Genomic DNA, 20971 nt, shown 5'->3' on the forward strand with positions numbered 1-20971 from the left:
GATCGCGAAACGCGAGAAGAAAGAAAGTAAATCCTTGTACAGCGAGCCGGATAAACACGTTCACGCCGTAACGTAAACCGCAGGTTCGCCGGCGGCAGGTTCGCGCGTGCGAATGTATCGAAAAGCTGTTGCGATAAAGAGCGATAGGAACGGGGCGAAGGAAAAAAAAATAATATAAAATAGAAAAAAAGAAAAGGGAAGGAAGGTGAACGAGATAATTCAGGGTGACTTAATTGCCAAAGTGAAAAAGGGAGAGAGAGAGAGAGAGAGAGAGAGAGAGAGAGAGAGAGAGAGAGAGAGAGAGATGGAGAGGGACACGCACATTTTTATACATATATATGTATGTATATGTACGTATATATATGTATATCTCTGCTTTATTTCATCTGAGAAATGCTATTGATATATAATAAATATTTTACTAATAAGTAATATGTGCAATACGTGAGTAAAGAACTATTTTTCATATTTCGTAAACTTTGAATTCGTCTTGATTCGTTCAATAACTTTTGTACAAGGGAAAGTAATACCGTTTATAGAGATGCCAATGAGTTTCGCGTTTTTGGAATTTAGATCAAAGTTTTTAATCATTTTCTATCAATCCCATATGAAATTTTGTTCTATCCTCTGAAATAATTGAAATATTTATGCTTCCAATTTTATGTCTCATTCTGCCACATACGCACACATATATTTTTAGATTTATATACAGATTCAAAAAGATTTTTTTGTCTGGCTAAAAAAAGGGAGAGATGCGAAATAAATTTATGTAAATCAATATACATAATATGTTTCATAGGAAGAGGGATGAAAAAGAGGTTTAATAAACAAAAAAAAAAGAGAGAGAGAGAGGAAAAAGGAAAAAGAAAAAAAAAAGAAAATAAAATGAAAGTGAACAAAAACAAAAAAGTATTGGTTTATAAACTCACAAAGCGTGTCGTTACCGATTTGTTGGCAAAGCTTGTGAAAAAAGAGAGGGCCACGGTGGTCACGTATCGGCGGTCGCTCGCCGGTAATTAAAATAATAATGAATAGCTAATAAATCACTGATTGGAGCGAGGCGCAAACACGCGGGGCAAACGCAAAACCTCATTTCCACCGGCATAAAAGAATAATAAACTAATCGTGCCGCACTAATTCCCGCGCGACTCATCGCCCATGTCATTATCGGTCGAATGAAATGTTTATCCGAAAGCTGCTTATCGATATCTCGTTTTCTACGTTCCCTTTTCACCTCTACCCACTCTCGGTTTTCTCCCCACCTTTCTTTTTTAAATCTATTATTCTTTCTTATGAAATTTTTCTAATTTTTGTCGTTATTATTGTTTTTACATCTGAAGTCGTTCGTTTTTTCTTTTTTTTTTCTTTTTTTCTTTCTTTTTTTTTTTTTATTTGATAAAAGGTACGAGGAGGATAAATAATGGGGGAGGAAATATGATAGAATTATCGACGATACTCGAATTGTTATTTGAATATCTTCGAATATGGCTCGTAGTATGGAAGCTACGTGATGTAATATTGTTAATAACGGGAGACCATCGTGTTATAATAATCCGTCAAAATCCGAATCCTTCGCCGTCGGTAACGTGTAACGCGTGTATTTCGAGTGTGATTGACGAGTCTATTAAGTCCATGCTCGTTCGCTCGGCTTGTGGGAGAGGTGTGGTTATTAAAAAAAAAAAAAAAAAAGGAAAAAAAGAACAAAAAATAAAAAAAGGAAAAAAGGACGAAGAAAAAAAAAATTAAAAAAAAAAATAACGAAAAATGAACGAATTATTTTATAAGGCTTTTAACGTCGAAAAACATCGGTTTCTATTAACGGCTTACGTTGATGCACGGTCAGTCATGCAATGTGTAGATTCGAACCGCGTCATTCTTGTTGCTTTTGTTGTCGTTATTGTTGTTATATTTAACGCGTTATAAATGTGTTTACGTCGAAGATGTTAAATTCGTATTGGAAATAATTCGAAAGGGTCTATATCCTTTCCGCTCATGCATTTCCGTGTATGCGTACGGATTTACGTCTTCCCGTTCGCGGAAACACATAGAAACGAACGCAATCAGGTGTCATTAACTTTTAAACGTATCGCGAGAAATTTATCCCTCGTTCTCACCGACACAACACTGACCAGTTGCAAAGTACAGACATATACAGTTATATGGGTACACATATATATATATATTTTTTTTTTCTGCGCTCACCTTTTCTACATGTAATGGAAATACCGCAGTTTCATTTTATCGGGTAACGTTTCGTTCATCGGCTGACGAAACGTATTTCCCACGTGTAACGTGTATCATTAAAAAAATAAAAAAAGAAAAAAACGACCAACAAACAAAATAAGCTTCGGCAAATATGTTACTTCCTCTCTCTTTCTCTCTCTCTCTCTCTATTTATCTATCTATCTATCTCTCTCTCTCTCTCTCTCTCTCTCTCTCTCTCTTTTTCTCTCTCTGTTTTTTTCATAACGAATGGATGAAAATTACGGTTTGTTCGGTTGAAAAGTTAAAAGAGGAAGAGAGAGAGAGAGACAGAGAGAGAGAGAGAAAGAGATGATTTTACGCGTCGAAATCACGTTACATCGTACGCGATGAGCTTAACGTTTGGAAAAGCAACGATGAATCCTTATCTATCGCGATAGTCCATTCGTTTGGTGTTCCTTCTACTCGGTTATATATGATAAAAGTGATTAACATCGAGCGAGAAACTTGAATCGGTAAATTTGGAATATTACTATCGTCTTCATAGAGAAAGTTCGATGGTACGAAGTTCGAAAATTTCTGTCTTGTAAGAAAATAAAGAAGGAGAAAGAAAAGAAATAAGGGAGAGAAACGATGATGAAAATGAATGCGATACAGGTGACAGATTCGAAGGAGCTCCAGGTGCCGTTCAGCACAGCGGCGTCCCTCGGTTACGGTCTTCATCATATGCTTCATCTGCCACCACAATTTCTTCATCCGCTGGACCATCGGTTACCATTCGCTGGGTTCAGGCCCCTTGGGCCTTCTGCGTTCGCGCCACCGAGCAAGTGCCTCAAGGTCGAGACGGGTAACGGTTCGGTAGCCGGCTCGGGTCTACCAAGCATCGGCTCTCTTTCGAGTATGTCGAACATGTTCTCGCCTACGTCCTTGCCTCCCTCCGCCGGTGGAGGAGCAGTCGTCTCAGTTTCGGGCCCAGGAAGCACAGCCACCGGTTCGGGCTCTGCTAACGTCGTTGGTGCTGGTACTGGTGGTGCTGGTGCTGGTGCTGGTGGTACAGCCAGTGGTGCTGTTTCATCTGTGCTATCTTCTGGACCAGAAGGTGCACCTCACAGCCCGGCTGGTTCCGCGAGCCGTTCTCCGACGGGTACCGGGACCGGCTCGGCGCCGAATCGAGGCCCAACCCCCGAGGAGGAGGATCGAGACGCCAACGCCACACCCGGATCCGAGAACACCGAGCGCTCCACCCCCGAGGAGGGACGACCTTACAGACGTGAGTCTTCTGCCTCTACCTATCTACCCCTCTCTCTTTCTCTCTTTATCTATCTTCATCTACCTATTCTTTGCTTCTTCCACCACTACCTTCCATTCTCCTATCGACTTTTCTTCTCCTTCTCTCCTCTCTCTTTCTCTCTTTGTCTTTTCTGCTTTCTCCTTGCCTGGAAGAGTCGCGGAAGTTATTGGTCTAAGAATACTTGCTCGAATATATGGGATATTCCTATCCAAAGTATACGTAGAGTCTGATCTTTTTATTATATATAATCTTTATGTATCTATGTACGTGTCTATGTTGAAGATAAATCGATAAAGTACGAAATGATTCTAATTGAATCCGTAACTCTTTCGTTCTTTGATTTCTCTCGCTATGGGTGAATTTCGAATTTCGAAATAAAATCTAATGATTTCGTAAAAATGTTTAGATGACATTTTTTTTTTTATTATTGAAAACTATATAGTAAGCAATGATTCACCCATATTTCCTTCCTTCTGTTCATACCTGGAAACTGTTCATATCCTGGAAAGAATGATGGAAGTTAGTAATCTCGATCATTATTTCCATGGACGCATGCGTAGACCGTGCTGATAAAGCACGTATTCGTTTGAGCTTTGTTAATACGTTAACGCGGTAGATAAAGTCGTACAGTGTTTGACGGTCCATTCATTTTTCCTTTTTCTTTTTCTTTTTTTCTTTTTTTTCTTTTAATTCCACTCCACAAAATTCATATTGAAATGTCGTTGAACAGACGAGATTTGAGATCATTTGAAAATCTTAATGAATATTACGAAAATCCACGATATTCAGAATCGTGATATTTAATCGCTTGTTGACCAATGTTAGGATTTTCGGGGTTCCAGTTTATGGGAACGAGCACGATCATATTTTTGGATGATAGTAGGTAGGAGTATCACGGTCGTGTCAACAAACAGTTGGACCGAAAAGGAGCAAGTATAGAGGAGAGTCCGGCATAAGGGAAAGAGCATCGAGATTTGTGTGCTTAATCTACCTAGAACCGTTTATTTGACTCGGCCCTGGGCAAACGTAACAGCTGCTTCACTGAGAGCTGGCCCATCGGCAAAGCCTTTCGTTATCGTTTTCGCGAGTTTGTTTATTTTTCCGGGGCTGTCTTAATTACCGAAAGATAGAGCCATTCATTTTTCTCGGCTACCTTGCCGTCCACTTTTTCTTCCTCTCTCTCTCTCTCTCTTTCTCTCTCTCTCTCTCTCTCTCTCTCTCTCTCTTTCTCTCTCTCTCTCTCTGTTTCTCTTTCCTACGTGTTCATCGAGCCATGGATCGCCCTTCCAGAATGCTCCCTCTCGCGCACTCATTACTTTTAGAATTGTCCTTTTACCGTTGGAAACTCGCTTTGTAAATTCTCCCTGAGGAGGGAAGGAGAGAGAGAGAGAGAGAGAGAGAGAGAGAGAGAGAGAGAGAGAGAGAGAAAGAGGAAGAAAGAAAGATAGAAAAAAAGGTTCTCTCTTCTGCTAATTTTCGTTTGATTACGCGAGGAAAAAGTGAAGGTGTAAACTGAAAGGGGTAGAAAAGAGAGAGAGAGAAAGAGAGAGGGAGAGACAGGCCAGCTAAAGGAGCGAGAGAGAGAGATAGAGAGAGAAAGGGATCGGAGCGTGATGGATAACAATGTCCTTTGACCGTTGCAAACTGCGCGTGGCCTGTGACGTTAACCGCGTCGCTAATTAGTCGATACTCACTTTGTGGGCACGGTCGCACACGTTACGTTTGGAGAAGAGAAAGGAAGGAAGTTGTAACGTTTCTATTGTTCGATTTTGCTCCGAATTTTCGACGATTTTCTCCAAGTTATTCCCTTTTTTCTTTCCCCCCTTTTTTTTTTTGCATCAAGCTTGAAATATTCGAAAAAATGTTCTTTTTTTTTTTCTTTCTTTTTTTTTCTGTCCAAAATATTATACAAGAGGACAAACAAATCGATCGAGTGATCGATCGTTTCTCGATGACGAAATTAACTCCTTTATCGACTTGACCTTTACCGATCGATCAATCGAATCGTAAAAATTCGTTCGATAATGAACAATCAAAGTTATTCACGCCGATCCTAAGGATTTTTTAATTAATCCGATTTAATTATACGACTGGGTAGATGGGAGGGGTTCGGTGGAGGGGGAGTTACCAGGTAGCTCGAATCGACGATGCAAGCGACTGGAAAATTTGCGGGAAATCGCGGAATGTCTAGCAAATAATTCGATCTCTCGCGTGTCAATGCGAGCCTCGGTGCCGGCGCGTACCCATTTCGAGCTCAGCGATGCGCCATTTCGATTAAACACTCGCAAGCGCGCCGTTTTTCGAGAGTTGCTCTCTCGTTCGTTCGTTCGTTCGTTCGTTCGTTCGTTCGTTCGTTCGTTCGTTCGTTCGTTCGTTCGCTCGCTCGCTCGCTCGCTTACTCTTACCATCGCTTTCAGATTGTCATGGATACATGTGCAAATAATCATTTGCGACTGCACTCGGCGCATTTACACTGCGTTTATTTGGATCTAATGGTACGGAAAAAATGATATGATACTAATATTGGCTGATGTTCTGACGTGTGGAAGTACACGCGTATACAATTACACACACACGCACACACACCGATCGAGCATCCGTCACGTTCATAGAAGTTCTAGCAGCGAGAACGATCATTATTGAGCTCCGATAAATAAATTATTCCCAACGGTGTTTCATCGTTGGCCGATTAAACGAGGACCATCATTGCTCGTAGCCGTGCTTGGCGAGTCGTTCGATTGGCTTTCGTTACAATTTTCATTCACGAGTATCATCGAATTTTATCATAAATATCTACTCGTATTTCTTTGAAGAGAAATATCTTTCTCACCGAGCGTGTCCTTTTTATTTCCTCTTTAAAATTCGTGTAAGAGTTCGTGCGAATCGATCTCTTTCTCTCTCCCTCTTTCCTTCTTTCGCTTATACAAATTTTAAACCTGCTAACGACCTTAATGTAATGTGCATCATAAAAATGTGTAACTTTATAGCGCAATATCGTATCACGTTGGCCTCGATCGATGCCTATCTTTGGACGGATCGACGTTGACGAGGGAGTGAATGGGCGAAAATTTGAAAGGGTGCGAGCGAGACAGAGATGGAAAGGGAGAGAGTGAGTGTGTATATGTGAGAGAGAGAGTGAGAGAGAGAGAGAAAGAGAGAGAGAGAGAGAGAGAGAGAGAGAGAGAGGCCAGGGAAATGCAGATATTTGTCAGGAAATTGATAACTCGAATAAACTCGTTGCAAAACATTCAAACAGGCTGCCAAATCGTGGCGGAGGGTATAGGTGGTGAGCCTTCCACCCTCTCTTTCTCTCTCTCTCTCTCTCTCTTTATCTCTGTCTCTCTCTCTCTCTTTTTCCATTGGGGAACCGAAACTCTCCGTTCGACTCGAACAAGGTGCACGTGCACGAATTCGGGTGTATGCATCCAGTCAAATATACACATATGTATCTACATAGATACGTAGACATATAAATACGCACGATCCCACGTCGAGCATCGAACGATACGCGAGCTTTACTTGTCGACCGATCAGATGCCCGCCGAACTGATTATAAATCGAGTTTGAGGACTCGCTTTTTCGTTATTCGCGACACCCCCAACCATTTTAACATTGCTTTTCATCCGATTATATTACGCGTGCTAGTCGGTAAAACTGGTGAAACGTGTTTTCGTGGCTGTTTATTCGATTATCGTCCTATTCGAGTGTATCAGAAAAAAAGAAAAAAGAAATAAAAATAACGTAACATTTCGGCTTGGACTTTTTTCTTCAAATTTTAATCGTACAAGTTAAGTCTCGATATATTTATCTAATTAAGTATCTCTCAGGTACTCGTTTCTTTGCTCGTCTTACTAATAAAGTAAACAGTAAAATTAATAAATAGTAAAACTAATAATAAAATCAGTAATTATGTAAGAAAGTTTTCGACGTTTTTCTCATCTCACGAATAAAAAGACAAAACTAAAACCGGATTAATTGGAAACGCGTTGGAAATATTCGGTTCATCACGAACTTTCATTAGCGTCCATTAACGTCAAAAATTTTTTTTAGTTTTTCTATTATTGTTTTAATGCAAAAATGCTTGGAATTTCGATAGTAACGATGTGTAGATATAAAAGAAACATTGCGGAAGAAGAGGCCGCATGGTGCAACGATAAGCCGCTTATGGTATGGATTTTAGTAGGTACATTTTTGTAATTTTCTCCGAGAGAGAAATATTTTTCTACCTTCTCTTTCCGTTTCGCAATTTTGTTTTCTGTTATCGTCAAAGAGAGAGAGGGAGAGAGAGAGAAAAAGAAAGAAAGAGAAAGAGAGAGAGAGAGAGAGAGAGAGAGAGAGAGAGAGAGAGAGACTCGAGAATTCTTCTTTTTTTTTGGGGGATTTTTTACGTTGCGGCTCTTCGTGCGAATCCATGTAAACGCGACGTCACGTTCGACACGGTACCGACACGCTCTGATATTTATACAATTTCTCATTGGCAAGGTGGAACATCAATTTAATAGCGCGACGTACGCCGTGCTTCGTTAACGATCAACGTTATTGGCCAATACTCTCGTTCGTACGGGCGCTCGTATGAAACGCATTCTCATTAAAGAATGATTGACATAACTGGCGTTTATCGAGTTTTATGCGAGAAGCATTAGACGCATATCCCGATGAGGAAATTTTTCAATATTTTCCCAGTATTTCTTACGATGATCTTCGATCTACTTTTAGAACGATTCTTGTTAAAACTTCGTTCTTAATTCTTTTTTTTGTAAATAAGATACAACAGTGTATGATGTGTGTGTGTGTGTGTGTGTGTGTATATACGCATATAACTAATTTCTACTTTTACGTCCGATAAGACAAGAATGAACGAAGATCAACGAAGATAGGGAAAGAGAGATAGTTCAAATTTTCTTTGCGTTATAAATTAAACATCGTTAAATCTATATACACTTAATCTCTACAACTGAACTAATATTTACATTTGATTTCATCGACGAATATACAGCGATGATATTTTTTTTCGATACAGCAACGTTTAGCAAATATCTACGAGATTTCAGGAATCTCTGATCCTCGTGCGGATTCGTTGATCGCACGAAAATCTTCGAGCTTTGACGTATAAATACGTAAAAACGATGCTATTCGTTCGGTCAGCTCGAAATCACAGCACTTCCGGTTTACGCCTGTCGTTTTGTGGTCATACGACGAAAAGGGTGAAAAGGGTAAAAAAAGAAGGAGAGAGAGAGAGAGAGAGAGAGAGGAAATGCCCACTCCACTCTTAACCTCTGTCGTCGTATCCCTCGGTCATCCCTCTTTCTCTCCCTATATTATATCGCCCTGGCGTATTTACGCGCACGTAAAAAAGTAGAGGCCGAAAGATAACGGCGGTTCTAACGCGCACTCGCGGCTTCGTTTTGTCCATAGGGGTGCTTTCTGGAATTTTTTTTTTGCTTCTCTCTCTCTCTCTCTCTCTTTTCGTTTTCGTTTTATTTTTCTTTTTTTGTTGAGAACATTCAGGATGGACAGCTCGTTCGTTTCTTGGCTTTATCTGAATGTCCAATGTCCTATAACGTTATGGAACTTTCTCATATTTGTTAAGCCTTCGAACAACAAATTAATTCTTACGTTCTTTCAATTAATTCATACGTTCTTTCATATCCAAAGATTAATGTTTGTCACGTTCGTATAAGTTATAGCTATTACGAGTTTGATATTATGTAATTATATCTACTTGGGTGAACAAAATTTGAATCATATAAATTAAAAGTGACGAAAATATATTTTTAAGATAATTAATAGTTTCTTTGGTTATTGGAGATATTTAATTGTTTTTTTTTTTTTTTGTTTTTCTTTCAAATTATCAATATATCAAGTATAAGTAAGTAGATATATCTCGATCGAAAATTCGACGACGAATCAGTTCGTCGTTTTCTCGTCGGAGAGCCTAATGATCCCTTCACGCATCTACCATAAACTAGAGAAATCATTGTAAAAGAAAACGTATGCGAGTAGACGACGCCGACGCCGACGCCGACGCTGACGACGACGACGACGACGACGACGACGACGACAGCCCCAACACCCTTTTATTCTCGAAACGATTTTCCGTTTCAGAGCAGAACGAGTAGTAATAGGAGGAGGAGGTGCAGATGGAGGTGTAGGAGGAGGGTGAAATGGAAGAGAATGGCGTAAGGGTTGTCGTGGTGAATGGGTGGGGGAAATTTGATTACTAAATAATTCGTACGACGTGATAGTAAATCGCGAGCTCGCGATTCGTTCTAAGAATACAAATGAGCGTCGTTGCGACGCGTTCTACTCTTTACATATATACATACGTACGTACACGGAGAACGAGTAGTATCTACTATTTTCATGTCAGAGTGTAGGTTTTTCCCGACGCACGTACTCGACGTATCGTAACGACGACAAGAACGCTATGCGTCGTGATCGCATGCGTCCCTTTGTTCCAAACGATTCTTCCTTGTTATTAATAAATGTCGCGTACTACCTTCGCTTATGAAAAGATACGTGGAGTTTTGTGCGTTACGTTTTATCTTTCTACCTATATCGAATCGAATTGAATCGAATAGAATGGAATCAAACGGAATTGAATCGTACTATGTATGCATTGAAAATAGAAAAAAGTATTTAACGTAGAGTTTCAAAGCTTACATTTTGACAATAATATATCACGTTGATTCTTGCTTTTTATTATTGTTCCTCTTCCTTTTATTTGTTTGTTATTATTGTTACTGCTCCATTGTTATTTCGTTTACCTCCGTTTCGTTTCGAGATTATATCGACTTCCTATCGGGATAACTCGTTATCATGGATTTTCGAGAAGTCGAGTAACACGAGACCTATACCTACTATGGACAAATAATAACGAGGCATACGCGTAGAAATATAGATTATCGAATTTTCACAACGATCTTGCAAATGGTCGTTGTTAGCCCCTCTTGCTATGTCTTAATTTGCTAACGCGATTTTCATCAGCTTTCTTTTTTTCCTTTTTCCTTTTGCTTCTTTTTCATGGAAACGTGTATATCGATATCCCTTTTACTCTTTCTTTTTCTCTTTCGGCTATCTCCTTTCTTTTACTCCGTTCTAACGAATAAAACCGATAAGCCGTACGCATATCGCTTACTTTCTTTCTAATCTCTACGATCAGCATCACCGATGAGATTTATCTTTCGAAAACTGTCCAACCGATATCGCTCGGCTATCGCGAGTCATTCGAATCGCTTCTTTAGATTTTATGCGGACGTATGTGTCGACGATAGTGTGAACGAAAAAAATAATGAAAGAGGGGAGAAAATATAGGAGAGAGAGAGAGAGAGAGAGAGAGAGAGAGAGAGAGAGAGAGAGAGAAGAGGGAAAGAAAAGCTAGCGAAAAAAGAAAAGAAAGAAGAAAAAACGGAGGAATTTCAATGGCGATAAAACGTTTATCGGCATTTGAAATTTTTATTTTCGTTTTCCCCTTCGGTCAAGGGTTATACGCAAAATAGTATCGACGACGACGATAGCGATGACGACGACGATGGTGACGGCGATGGTGACGACGATGACGCGACGACAACTGATCACGCACACATACGTACCTATTGATATCTATATACTTGTACACAATACACGTAGATATACGTACGCACACGAGAGGCGTTAGGTATACATATGAAACGCGATACTTTCGACGGGAATTTTTTTCCACGGTTTGCTTTATTGTTCCGCGAGAGTGATTGGTAATTGGTTGTATACGAAGGGGGTGAGAGAGAGAGAGAGAGAGAAGAAGGGAGAGATGGTTGTGTGTGTCAAGCCACGAACGTTGGTATATGCATCTCTTTCTATCTGTATATCTATCTATCTATCTATCTATCTATCTATCTATCTATCTATCTATCTATCCATCTATATATCTCTCTCTTTCTCTTTTTCATCGAGTACAAATGAACGAGTCGAACGAACCATGACGATGCATGCAACATTGTAGCCCATAAGGTACACAACCCGGTTCAACTGTTCTACCCGTTTTTCATACATATATATATATATGTATGTATGTATGTATGCGTGTGTATATATGTATATACATATATATCTTTCTTTTTCTCTTTCTCGTTGTTTCTCGTCGCTTGAAAAAATGCAATTAAAAATTTGACCGCTAATATGGGTCAGAGACTCATCGTTTCGGTCTCTTCCACCCTTTGCCATCCCCTCGCAAACCATGACAAACCCTTTCCCATCGACCACTCGAAACAGCCCTCGTCCATGAAACTGGCCACTCCGCCGTGATTTTCGAGTGTCGCCGGGAAATAATCGAAACTTTTTGAAATCTATCTAACGCGTAGCGTGAATTTCGTTGCTCGTTCGTAGGAACAAGCTATGAGTTCTCTCTCTCTCTCTCTCTCTCTCTTCCCCTTTCTGTCTCTCTCTCTCTCTCTCTCTTTGTATATATATTTTTTTTACATCAGGAAGAGAGAGAGAGAGAGACAAACAGACAGAGGGAGGTAGAGAAAGAGGGGGAGAGAGAGAGAGAGAGAGAGAGGAAGAGACTACATGTCAATGCTTTTACGTATAAGTGAAACATTCGTCACATGATCAGAAATAATGGATTACGTTGAAAATTGACTAATAACCGTGCCACTTTGCGGCTACACGGCTCGTTGATTTTTTTGCGGGGAAAGAGATCTCTCCATTGTTGTTTGGTTTCGGACGAGGGTTGGTTTCGAACAGAATTTTTCGTGATAGTCGATTGTGTTCGTTTGTTTTATTCGAAGGTTAAACATATAGGGAAACGTGTATTCTCGATGCACGTATCAATGTTTAACGCTAAAACCACCTATTTTTACCACCATCCGTCAGTTTGACGGGTGCTCAAAAGGAAGGGTTTATTTGTTTTTATGATCTTTGGTTTAGTCGATCTTTTCCGATTTAATAAGTAGACTGATATAAAATATTGTTAATTAACAATTAATGATTTCCATATAACAATAAAATAAGATATTTCATATTCGTTGGATTTTAAAAGATATGATATATTTTTAATCTTAACAGTTACAAATTATTTTCGAGGGTGTGGCCGCATGGAGGGCTAATCGAAAACGTAGAAAAAAAATGTATAATTTCATGACGTATGACCTCGGACGATATCTAGCTCGTAGACGAACGAACGAACGTACGAACGAACGAACGAACGAACGAACGAACGAACGAACGAATGGGCGAGTTTCTTGCAAGAGTCGTTTAGTCGATAACACAAGAAAACCGCTGGAATTATCGAACGGAGTGGTCGAGAGGCAGAAGAGAGAAAGAGAGAAAGGAAGAGAGAAAGAGAAAAAAACGATGAGGAGAGACGGAGGTAAGAGAGACGTAGGGAAGAAACGAGGGAGTGGTAAGAGAGGAAAAGAGAGAGGGAGAGGATCCATACGTAGAGCAAGTGCAGCTGCAGCTGCGGAATACACTATCGCGAAAAGGAGAACGTGCTGGGTGATGGGAGGAAAGGAGGAGGAGGAGGAGGAGAAGGAGGAAGTGGAGGTGAAGGTGAAGAGGAGGAGGAAGTGAAGAGAAGGAAGAAGAGGAGTAGTGGGAGAAGAAGTAGGTATGGGAGAGGGAGGTAATAGCGGTGGCACAGCATTGGTGGTACCAAGCCAAGGAGCGAAATAACCGACGACCGAGTGGTCTCCTCCTCTTTCAGCAATCAACTAGGCGGAGCTCTTCGAGCACACTAACTCTGTGTCTTTCTCTCTCTTTCTTTCTCTCTCTTTTTTGTTCTCTCTTTATATAGAAATAAGTATATGTATATGTATGTACGTATAACACATGACTCTCGTATGGTATTGGATATCCGAAAAGAGAGAGAAATTTCGACGTATACTTTTCTTTTATTTGCACGTGATCAACCTATCGTTAAAAAAAAAATATATATATATATATATGCGTGTGTTCTTGCGAAAAAGAAAATGCTAAAAATACCGACAAAGTGTCATCAAAGAAAAGATCGATTTCTTTTCTTTGTCCGTCTCTTTTTGTTCTCTTTCTCTTCTCTTATTTCTTTTCTTGTTTTCTTTTTCTTTTCTTTCTTTCTTTCTTTTTTTTCTAAATCGATCTCTCCAAAGAAGAAACCTCATTTTATCTCTTCTTCTCGTTTGTCTTTTCCTTTTTTCTTTCCTTATCTCTTTCTTCGTCGTAAGACTCAATGACGTTTCTCGTTTCTCAGAAAGCACTGAGAAAACGGGAAGCACGTCCGTAGGTAAAAGGGTAAAAGAGAGAAAGGATGTTTGATCTTCTCGTTTCTCCCTTTTGTTCTTCTTCCATATCTCTCTTTCTCTTTCTCCCTCTGTCTGCTGTCTCTCTCTCTCTCTCTCTCTCTCTTTCTATCTCTGTCTTTCCTTTGGCGCCTCGTTTAACGATCAGCCTCGTTCGCGCCGGAGCTAGAAATAGAAGCTCCGCCTCCTAGACGAGAGGTAGGTAGTCGGTGTTCGAAGCAAGATAGAGCGAGAAAGATAGAGAGAGAGAGAGAGAGAGAGAGAGAGAAAGAGAGAGAAAGAGAGAGAGAGAGAGACAAAGACAGAGAAGAAGAGAGAGGGAAATAGAAAGGTAGAGACAAAGAGAGAGATAGTAGAATAGATAGATAGATAGATAGATAGATAGAGAAAGAGAGAGTCGTTTACGAGACGTAGAAGGGTAAAAGGAGGTAGTACGAGTTTCTCGACGAGTTTCTGGGCGTGGTGAGGGAGGAGTCCTCCTCTCCTATGCACGCCGACTCGTTTATATCCTCTTTCGTTCCTCTGGATCGCCTGCAACTTCGTCCGCAGCGTCGACATCACCGATACGACACGTCTCTCTCTCTCTCTCTCTCTCTCTCTTTCTTTCTTTCTCTGTCTCTCGCGTTTTCTCATACATGCATGCGATACCATCGTCGTATCGTACTTACCGTTCTACCTTCGACGTTCTCTCAGAGCGACATTTTTCCTTGCTATCTATGGTAAGACGACGACGTTGTACGTAAGTACATTGCCGTAAGAAAAGAGCACTAAAATCTAAAAGGCGATCTGTTCCGCTTCTAGCTACGAGCTTATGATTCTATATATCTCTCTGTCTCTCTTTCTTCCTCTTTTTTTGTTCTTTCTTTCATAGGTAGATACGGGACGTTCAGGCTATCTTCGTCTTTTGTTCCTTCTCGAAATTTCAGCGAGTAGAACGATCAACTTGCAAAGCACGTCTCGAATTTTCTCGGAGACGCGTTAGTCGCGTGCCTAATCTCGACGATGCATACGTGAGTGGAGAATACGTTGAGCAACGAGAATGAGAGAGCGAGGGAGAAAGAGAGAGAGAGAGAGAGAGAGAGAGAGAGAGAGAGAGAGAGAGAGAGAGAGAGAGAGAGAGAATGGTCATTCCGTTTTGTAGTTACACGGGAGAACGCGTTGACGTTTCGAACGCAGGACTCGTGACAGAAATTACTAAACGTAGCCGCGACAGCACGCGTGGTCTACGCGTTGTGTTCACGCACGACACGCACATTTATATATACCGATGGTAACCAGAGAGAGAGAGAGAGAGAGAGAGAGAAAGAGAGAGCGAGAGAGAGAGAAAACACAGAGACATTTCTATAGTAGATATACAAGGTTACATTCGTATCGGTAAATGGGGCCAGTTAGGCGCAAAATGTAGAGTCGAGGAAAGAGGAGGAGATGCCGATGGGGTTGCTGCCAGTTTGGTGGTGTTAGGGTGGTGGTAACGGTGCTGGGAGGGGGTGGTGGTGATGGTGGTGGTGGTGTTAGGGGTCGTCGAGCAAAAGGACAACGTAGTCGTAGCGGACACGAGGGTGAAACGAGGGTGGACGACGGTTAGCTGGACCTAGAACCGATGTGCTGTAGTTGAAAGTAGAGGTGGTGCGAACGTAGGTGGGGAGATCGAACGGTGTGAGCCTCGCACGCATATTAATCTCTTCAACCGCACATCAGCCTGCTCCGTGGCTCCGCGCTTGGTTCTGGCCTCTCGGCGAATCTCGTTCGTTCGCGTACACTTCATCTCCCTGGCCGATTCCCAGCTAGCATCGCGTCGGTGTACTGGCCATCCAGCCATCCAGCCATCGTCGTCGTTGTGCTGCGTGCTACGCTAACCGATGTCTCTACGCACAACGCCTGCGGCAAATTGGCAAACTGCACGCCATCGGCCTACCTTTCTCCACCTCCTCTGCGTTTCCTCCGTTTTCATCCTCTCTCTCTCTCTCTCTCTCTCTCTCTCTCTCTCTCTCTCTCTCTCTCTCTCTCTCTCTCTCTCTCGGTAACACATACACACACACATTCTATTTCACTTCTACGCTTTCGTAAGTGCGAGCATCGCACGTAGGTATATGCTTGTTCCCCTTCAAGGCACGTAGAGTGTCTGCTCGATTGTGCGAAACGATCGAATATCGGTCCTGATCGTTCGTGCTACTTTGAAAACTAATACGACGACTAAGAAGCGAACCGATATGAGTTAATGAATATGAATGAACAGGACTGATGTTAATGAACTAAAGAAATTAAGAGAGTCCGGAGATCCATCTTAATCAAACGTAATTGAACATGACTGAACACGATCGAAATGAGGCTGCGAATCGTAAGAAACGTAAGAAAAACAGCGTCAATTGCAATTAACATTGGTATTAACGAATCTGTCTAATAAAAGTAAAGGAAAAAGAAACAAATATGTAAAAAAAAAAAAAAAAGACGTAACAAGAAGAGAGACAGAATAGGATGAGCTAGAAAGGGTCGAAGGGTGAAACGAGGTGGTCGTTCAACGAGGGGGTAAAGAGACGTAGAAATCACGGTTGCGGTTTTGCGGCCGGCATTTCTGACCGCCGAACGCCAAAGTTCGAATTGAACTGTCACCATCAGCCTCGGTTCTACGGCCTCGTGTACTATACCGTTTCGACCGCGTATGATTTGAGATTTCACTCTCGAAGGAGTAAACATCGTTTTGTTTCCATAGCTTCTTGCGGATCGAAGGATCTATATTTCTCTAATGTCGTTTACCCGTAAATCCTTCCTCGTATTTACTTATCTATTTCTATTTTTATAACTAACGTTTAGTACAAATCTATATAATGTAATTATCATTACGTAACTGTATGCAATAATTGATCGAAAATCCAATCGAGTTCTTTTCATTGATATTCTCCCAGAGAAGTATGTCAAATTTCTCTAATACTCATATCTGAAGAATTTCCTATGTTTATACGACGACCCACTTCGAGTATTCTGGCTTCTCGAATAGGCGAAGGGCTATTTATCCTGCGTGACGCGATATGTTTTTATTTGACTGTCGGTTCGTGCGCGCGTGCACGCACATGCCTTTCCTAGGAACGGACACGATGATCTATATATTCGAAGGGGCTACCATAAAAATACCACCGAGAACCGATACGTCGAGTATTATTAGAAGCTCGAAAACAAGATTGCTTGCGTCCTCTCTGGACAGCTACAGCGGAGACCAGTAGCACCTCCCCTTTTCTTTCTTTTTCTTTTTTTTGGAGGGATAGAACTTTAACCCTCCCTTCCTATACTCGCGAGTCTCTTTGACCTTCCATTTCTCTCGCCTTTAGGGAGAGGGTCGAAGGATCGCGTAGAGACGATTTAGGGCGTTCAATCGTGAAACTTTCTCCGAAATATCCTACCGTTTTTGTTGGGGTTATAGTTGGTAATTGTCTTTATAAAAAGTAGGTTCCATAAGAAATATGTAATTCCTTCTTTTTTCTTTTTATTTTGGAATAGCGTTATATGAGAATTATTTGGAGGTTTCTAATGCTCTCTCTCTCTCTCTCTCTCTCTCTCTATATATATATATATATATATATATATATATATATATATATATATATCAAGAGAAGAAGAGAGAAAGAGAGAGAAAGAAAGAAAGATTTGCCTTTTGAAGAGAAGACTCGCAAGTGGGTTCTGAACGGAGGCTGAGAAGACGTAGAAGGAGGAAAAGAAGAAGAGGAGGAGGATGTTGAGGAGGAGGAGGAGGAGGTCGTTTACACAAAAGAATACGAGGAAAGGAAGACGCGGATTATCGCGGAAGGTTGCCCGTTAAGCCTACCCGAAAGTAAGACGTTCCACCTTTAGCCCTTTGCTTGTGGCGCCTTCGTGGATATTTACAACGTCTTCGTCGTAGTTGTAGTCGTCTTCGTCGTCGTCGTCGTCGTCGTCGTCGTCTTCGTTGTCCTCCTCCTCTTGCTCCTTCTTCTTCTCTTCCTCTTCTCTTCTTCTCACCATCGAAAGCGGCGCGAGGCGAGGAGTGAGAAATGGCCCCACCGACAATTAACTGAAATCACAGCGGGCGAAGGCGGTTTGTCACTGTCTAACCCCTTGACTACCGTCCCTACTACTGGCCCTAACCGGCCCTACTGCCGTCATCGTAGCTGTCGTTAGTTCGTATGTAGCAACCTGCGATTTCATACCGTCATTTTACATTGAAAATTCGATTAATTTCTTCTCGTTGAATTTTACCTCACCCTGTTATTATATTAGATATTTTTTATTTTCTTGGTTGTATAAAATACGAATTTAAAAGATGACATGTGTGTGTGTGTGTGTGTGTGTGTGTGTGTGTGTGTAGAGGAAAATTAAGTAGATAGTTACGTGTTTCGCGTACCTATGTATCTAAAGAGGAAATTACGTTAGTGTTGTCACACTCCTCTGTCCTCTCTTTTTTCTGCTTGTTTGCTCAGTAATCAAATTAGGAAGAGTAAAAGGGACTTTACGTGATTGGTGGAAGGTCGTCGATAATGTGTGTCTCGTGAATTTCCGACGATCTTTGGTGAGAACGAGATTTGAGTTTTGCTAAGAGAGAAAGAGAGAGAAAGATAGAGTGAGTGAACGGGTAAAGGGAGAGAAAGAGAGAGAGAGAGAGATGGAGCGAAAAATGGCAAGCATTGCACCCTTTCCAAGGCTCGCGTTCTCTTTGACACGGTTGTACCCGAGTTAACGCGATTAAGTAATTAGGAGATTTTTAATCTTGTCCCTCTCTTCGCCCTCGTTTCGGTGCCGGTCACGAGCCGGCAAAAAAATAAATAAACTCGAAGCCGCGCCGTTCGGGAATTAAATCGCTGATGAAGAGCCTGACCCGATGCTCTTTTTCTCCGTCTCTTTCTCTTCTATACATCTCTATCTCTCTCTTTCTCTTTCTCTTTTTCTCTCTCTCTCTCTCTCTCTCTCTCTCTCTCTCTCTTTTCCTCTCTAACTCTCTCTTTCTCGTCTAAATCGATAAATCGTCCTCGTCGAATTGCCGAGCTTCCAATCTTGTTCTCGTTCTACCGATGTTCATACTCTCTCCTTGCTTCTCTCAAATATCGTTCTTTCTCTCTCTCTTTTATGCAATTAACAAATATTGAACGTTCGGCTAGTTGAAATGGTAAGGAAAAAAAAGAAGCATAAAAGATCAAAGATATAAAGAAATGAAAAGAACAAGAATTGCATTCTCAAAGTAGTAGTAGTAGTAGGTAGTAAATAGTAGAAGTAACAACAACAACAATAACAACACAATTACAGTAGCAGCAGCATCTTCATCGACGATGTCTCGTTTTTCTTTGAACAAAAAATATCCTTCGTCATCCCAAGTGTATATCTACGACTTTTATTTATCTTTACGAAGTCTTATTATTCCACGTCTCTTTTAATCTCGCATGAAAAACGACCGGCTATTACGTAAGTAAGCAAGTAAGTAAGTAAGTACTTACCTACCTACCTACCTATCTACCTACCTACCTACCTATCTATCGAAGAAACGGAGAACCTGAAGCGTAAGTTGCTTTAACGCGTCATCGCGAGCATAGATCGGTCGATTAGGCGAGGTATCGGGAGACACACGAAGCAGCAATACCAAAAGAGCAGCCTGCGTGAATGCGCAACCGTATCGTTTTGCTGTAATCGAATGCGCGCACCTGCGCATGACTTTTCTTCTTTCCGATCGTACACGATAGCCACGGCTGTTGTGTTGCTGCCACTACTACCACCAGTCACTACTACCAGACTACTGTTATTATTAGTATTATTACTATTCACCACTGCTACTAGTATGATTTACTACTATTATTGTTACTACTACTATTATTGTTATTATTACTATTGTTACTACTATTATTGCTATTACTACTATTATTATTTCTTTTGCTTCTTACGAAGATCATGTTCTCCAACTATTCTTCGTTTTAATATTCTTGACTTTTAATGGTGACGCGCTAAAGAAAAGTAGAAAAAATTAATAAAAAAAAAAAAGGAAATTATTTTTCGCGAAAAAGAGAAAGAGATATAGCAGCATGTGATACTCTCGTACATAACTCTCTCTCTCTCTCTCTTTTCTTTCTCTTTGTCTTTATTTTATTCCTTGGTCTCACAGTGAGAACACAAGATTTCTTTTTGCACTTGTTTTTTCTTGTTTCTTTTCTCTTTTTTTTTTATTCGTTTCTTCTGTTCCCACTTCGAACCCTTCTCTTCTTCTTCCTCTTCTTCTTCTTCTTCTTCTTATTCTTGTTTTTGTTCTTTTTCTTCGGCAAGTCCGTCCACACTCGGGTTGCTCGTTTTTCTAGCATTTGACAATTATTCGGTAATTTATCAAAGCGTCTGCACACAATGGGTCAGCGCGAGTTTCTCGCAAGAGAGATCGCGAACGGTCTTCTCTTCTTCTTCTTCGTCTTCTTCTTCTTCTTCTTCTTCTTCTTCTTCGTAAGTCTCACATGCAAGCGGTGTCTCTGAAATTTTTTCACAAGCTTGATGTCTCTTGATTTTTTACTTAGTATATGTTTTCATTCATTTTTTTTTTTTTTGATTGGGAGGAAGATCGGGGACAAGTAAAAACATTTTTGAGAAACGTTTTTGTCTCTATCCTATTATGATAATCTTGTCCTGTAAAAAAAGTAGATCGAATTTCTTTCGCGATATTTATTTATCTCGTCTTCCGTTATATTTACCACACGATCTTCTACGACAATTAACAATTTTTGCAATACGAAAAATAATTCGTTGACGATCATTGAAATCGATCTATTAAAATTAATTCACTTTTTGATCCTAAGTCGATGAACGATTAAAATTCGCAGATAATTGAACGAACAAATCAATTTGTATAATACGAATACAATACGAAGATGAAAATAAATAATTAAACATAACAAATAAATAATTAGCATAAAAAAAAAAGAGAAAAAGAAAATGTGATAATACAATGTTATATAATAATACGAGTAAATTAGAGGAACGGATAGATTTCTATGTACAATGTCAAGAGAACTACAATTATTAATTTGAAAAATTTCAAGATATCTCGTCTACGGAGAGGTAAGAAATTTTCAGGACACCCGTTGCACCAGGTATTCGTGGTATGGAACGTGCTCCGAACGTCGTTGCGAACGCGCATCGTGGCAAAGAGAAACGAATAAGCGTTTGAGGGGTGGAAAGAGAAAGAGAGAGAGAAAGAGAGAGAGAGAGAGAGAGAGAGAGAGAGAGA

The 20971-nt window shown here is 40.6% G+C and overlaps 1 protein-coding gene across 4 annotated transcripts in view; it reads left to right on the forward strand.

Annotated features, from left to right (window-relative positions):
- Positions 1-20971, forward strand: part of LOC122637072 (E3 ubiquitin-protein ligase Rnf220-like) — a 145001-nt gene that overhangs the window by 4965 nt on the left and 119065 nt on the right. For all 4 annotated transcript variants that reach the window (XM_043828955.1, XM_043828971.1, XM_043828946.1 and 1 more), the window contains one exon: positions 2860-3472. In XM_043828955.1, the coding sequence (XP_043684890.1) occupies positions 2860-3472 (613 nt within the window). The remainder of the gene's footprint in view (positions 1-2859; positions 3473-20971) is intronic.

Source organism: Vespula pensylvanica, chromosome 1 (assembly GCF_014466175.1).
Source record: "Vespula pensylvanica isolate Volc-1 chromosome 1, ASM1446617v1, whole genome shotgun sequence".
In the NCBI taxonomy this organism is placed as follows: domain Eukaryota; kingdom Metazoa; phylum Arthropoda; class Insecta; order Hymenoptera; family Vespidae; genus Vespula; species Vespula pensylvanica.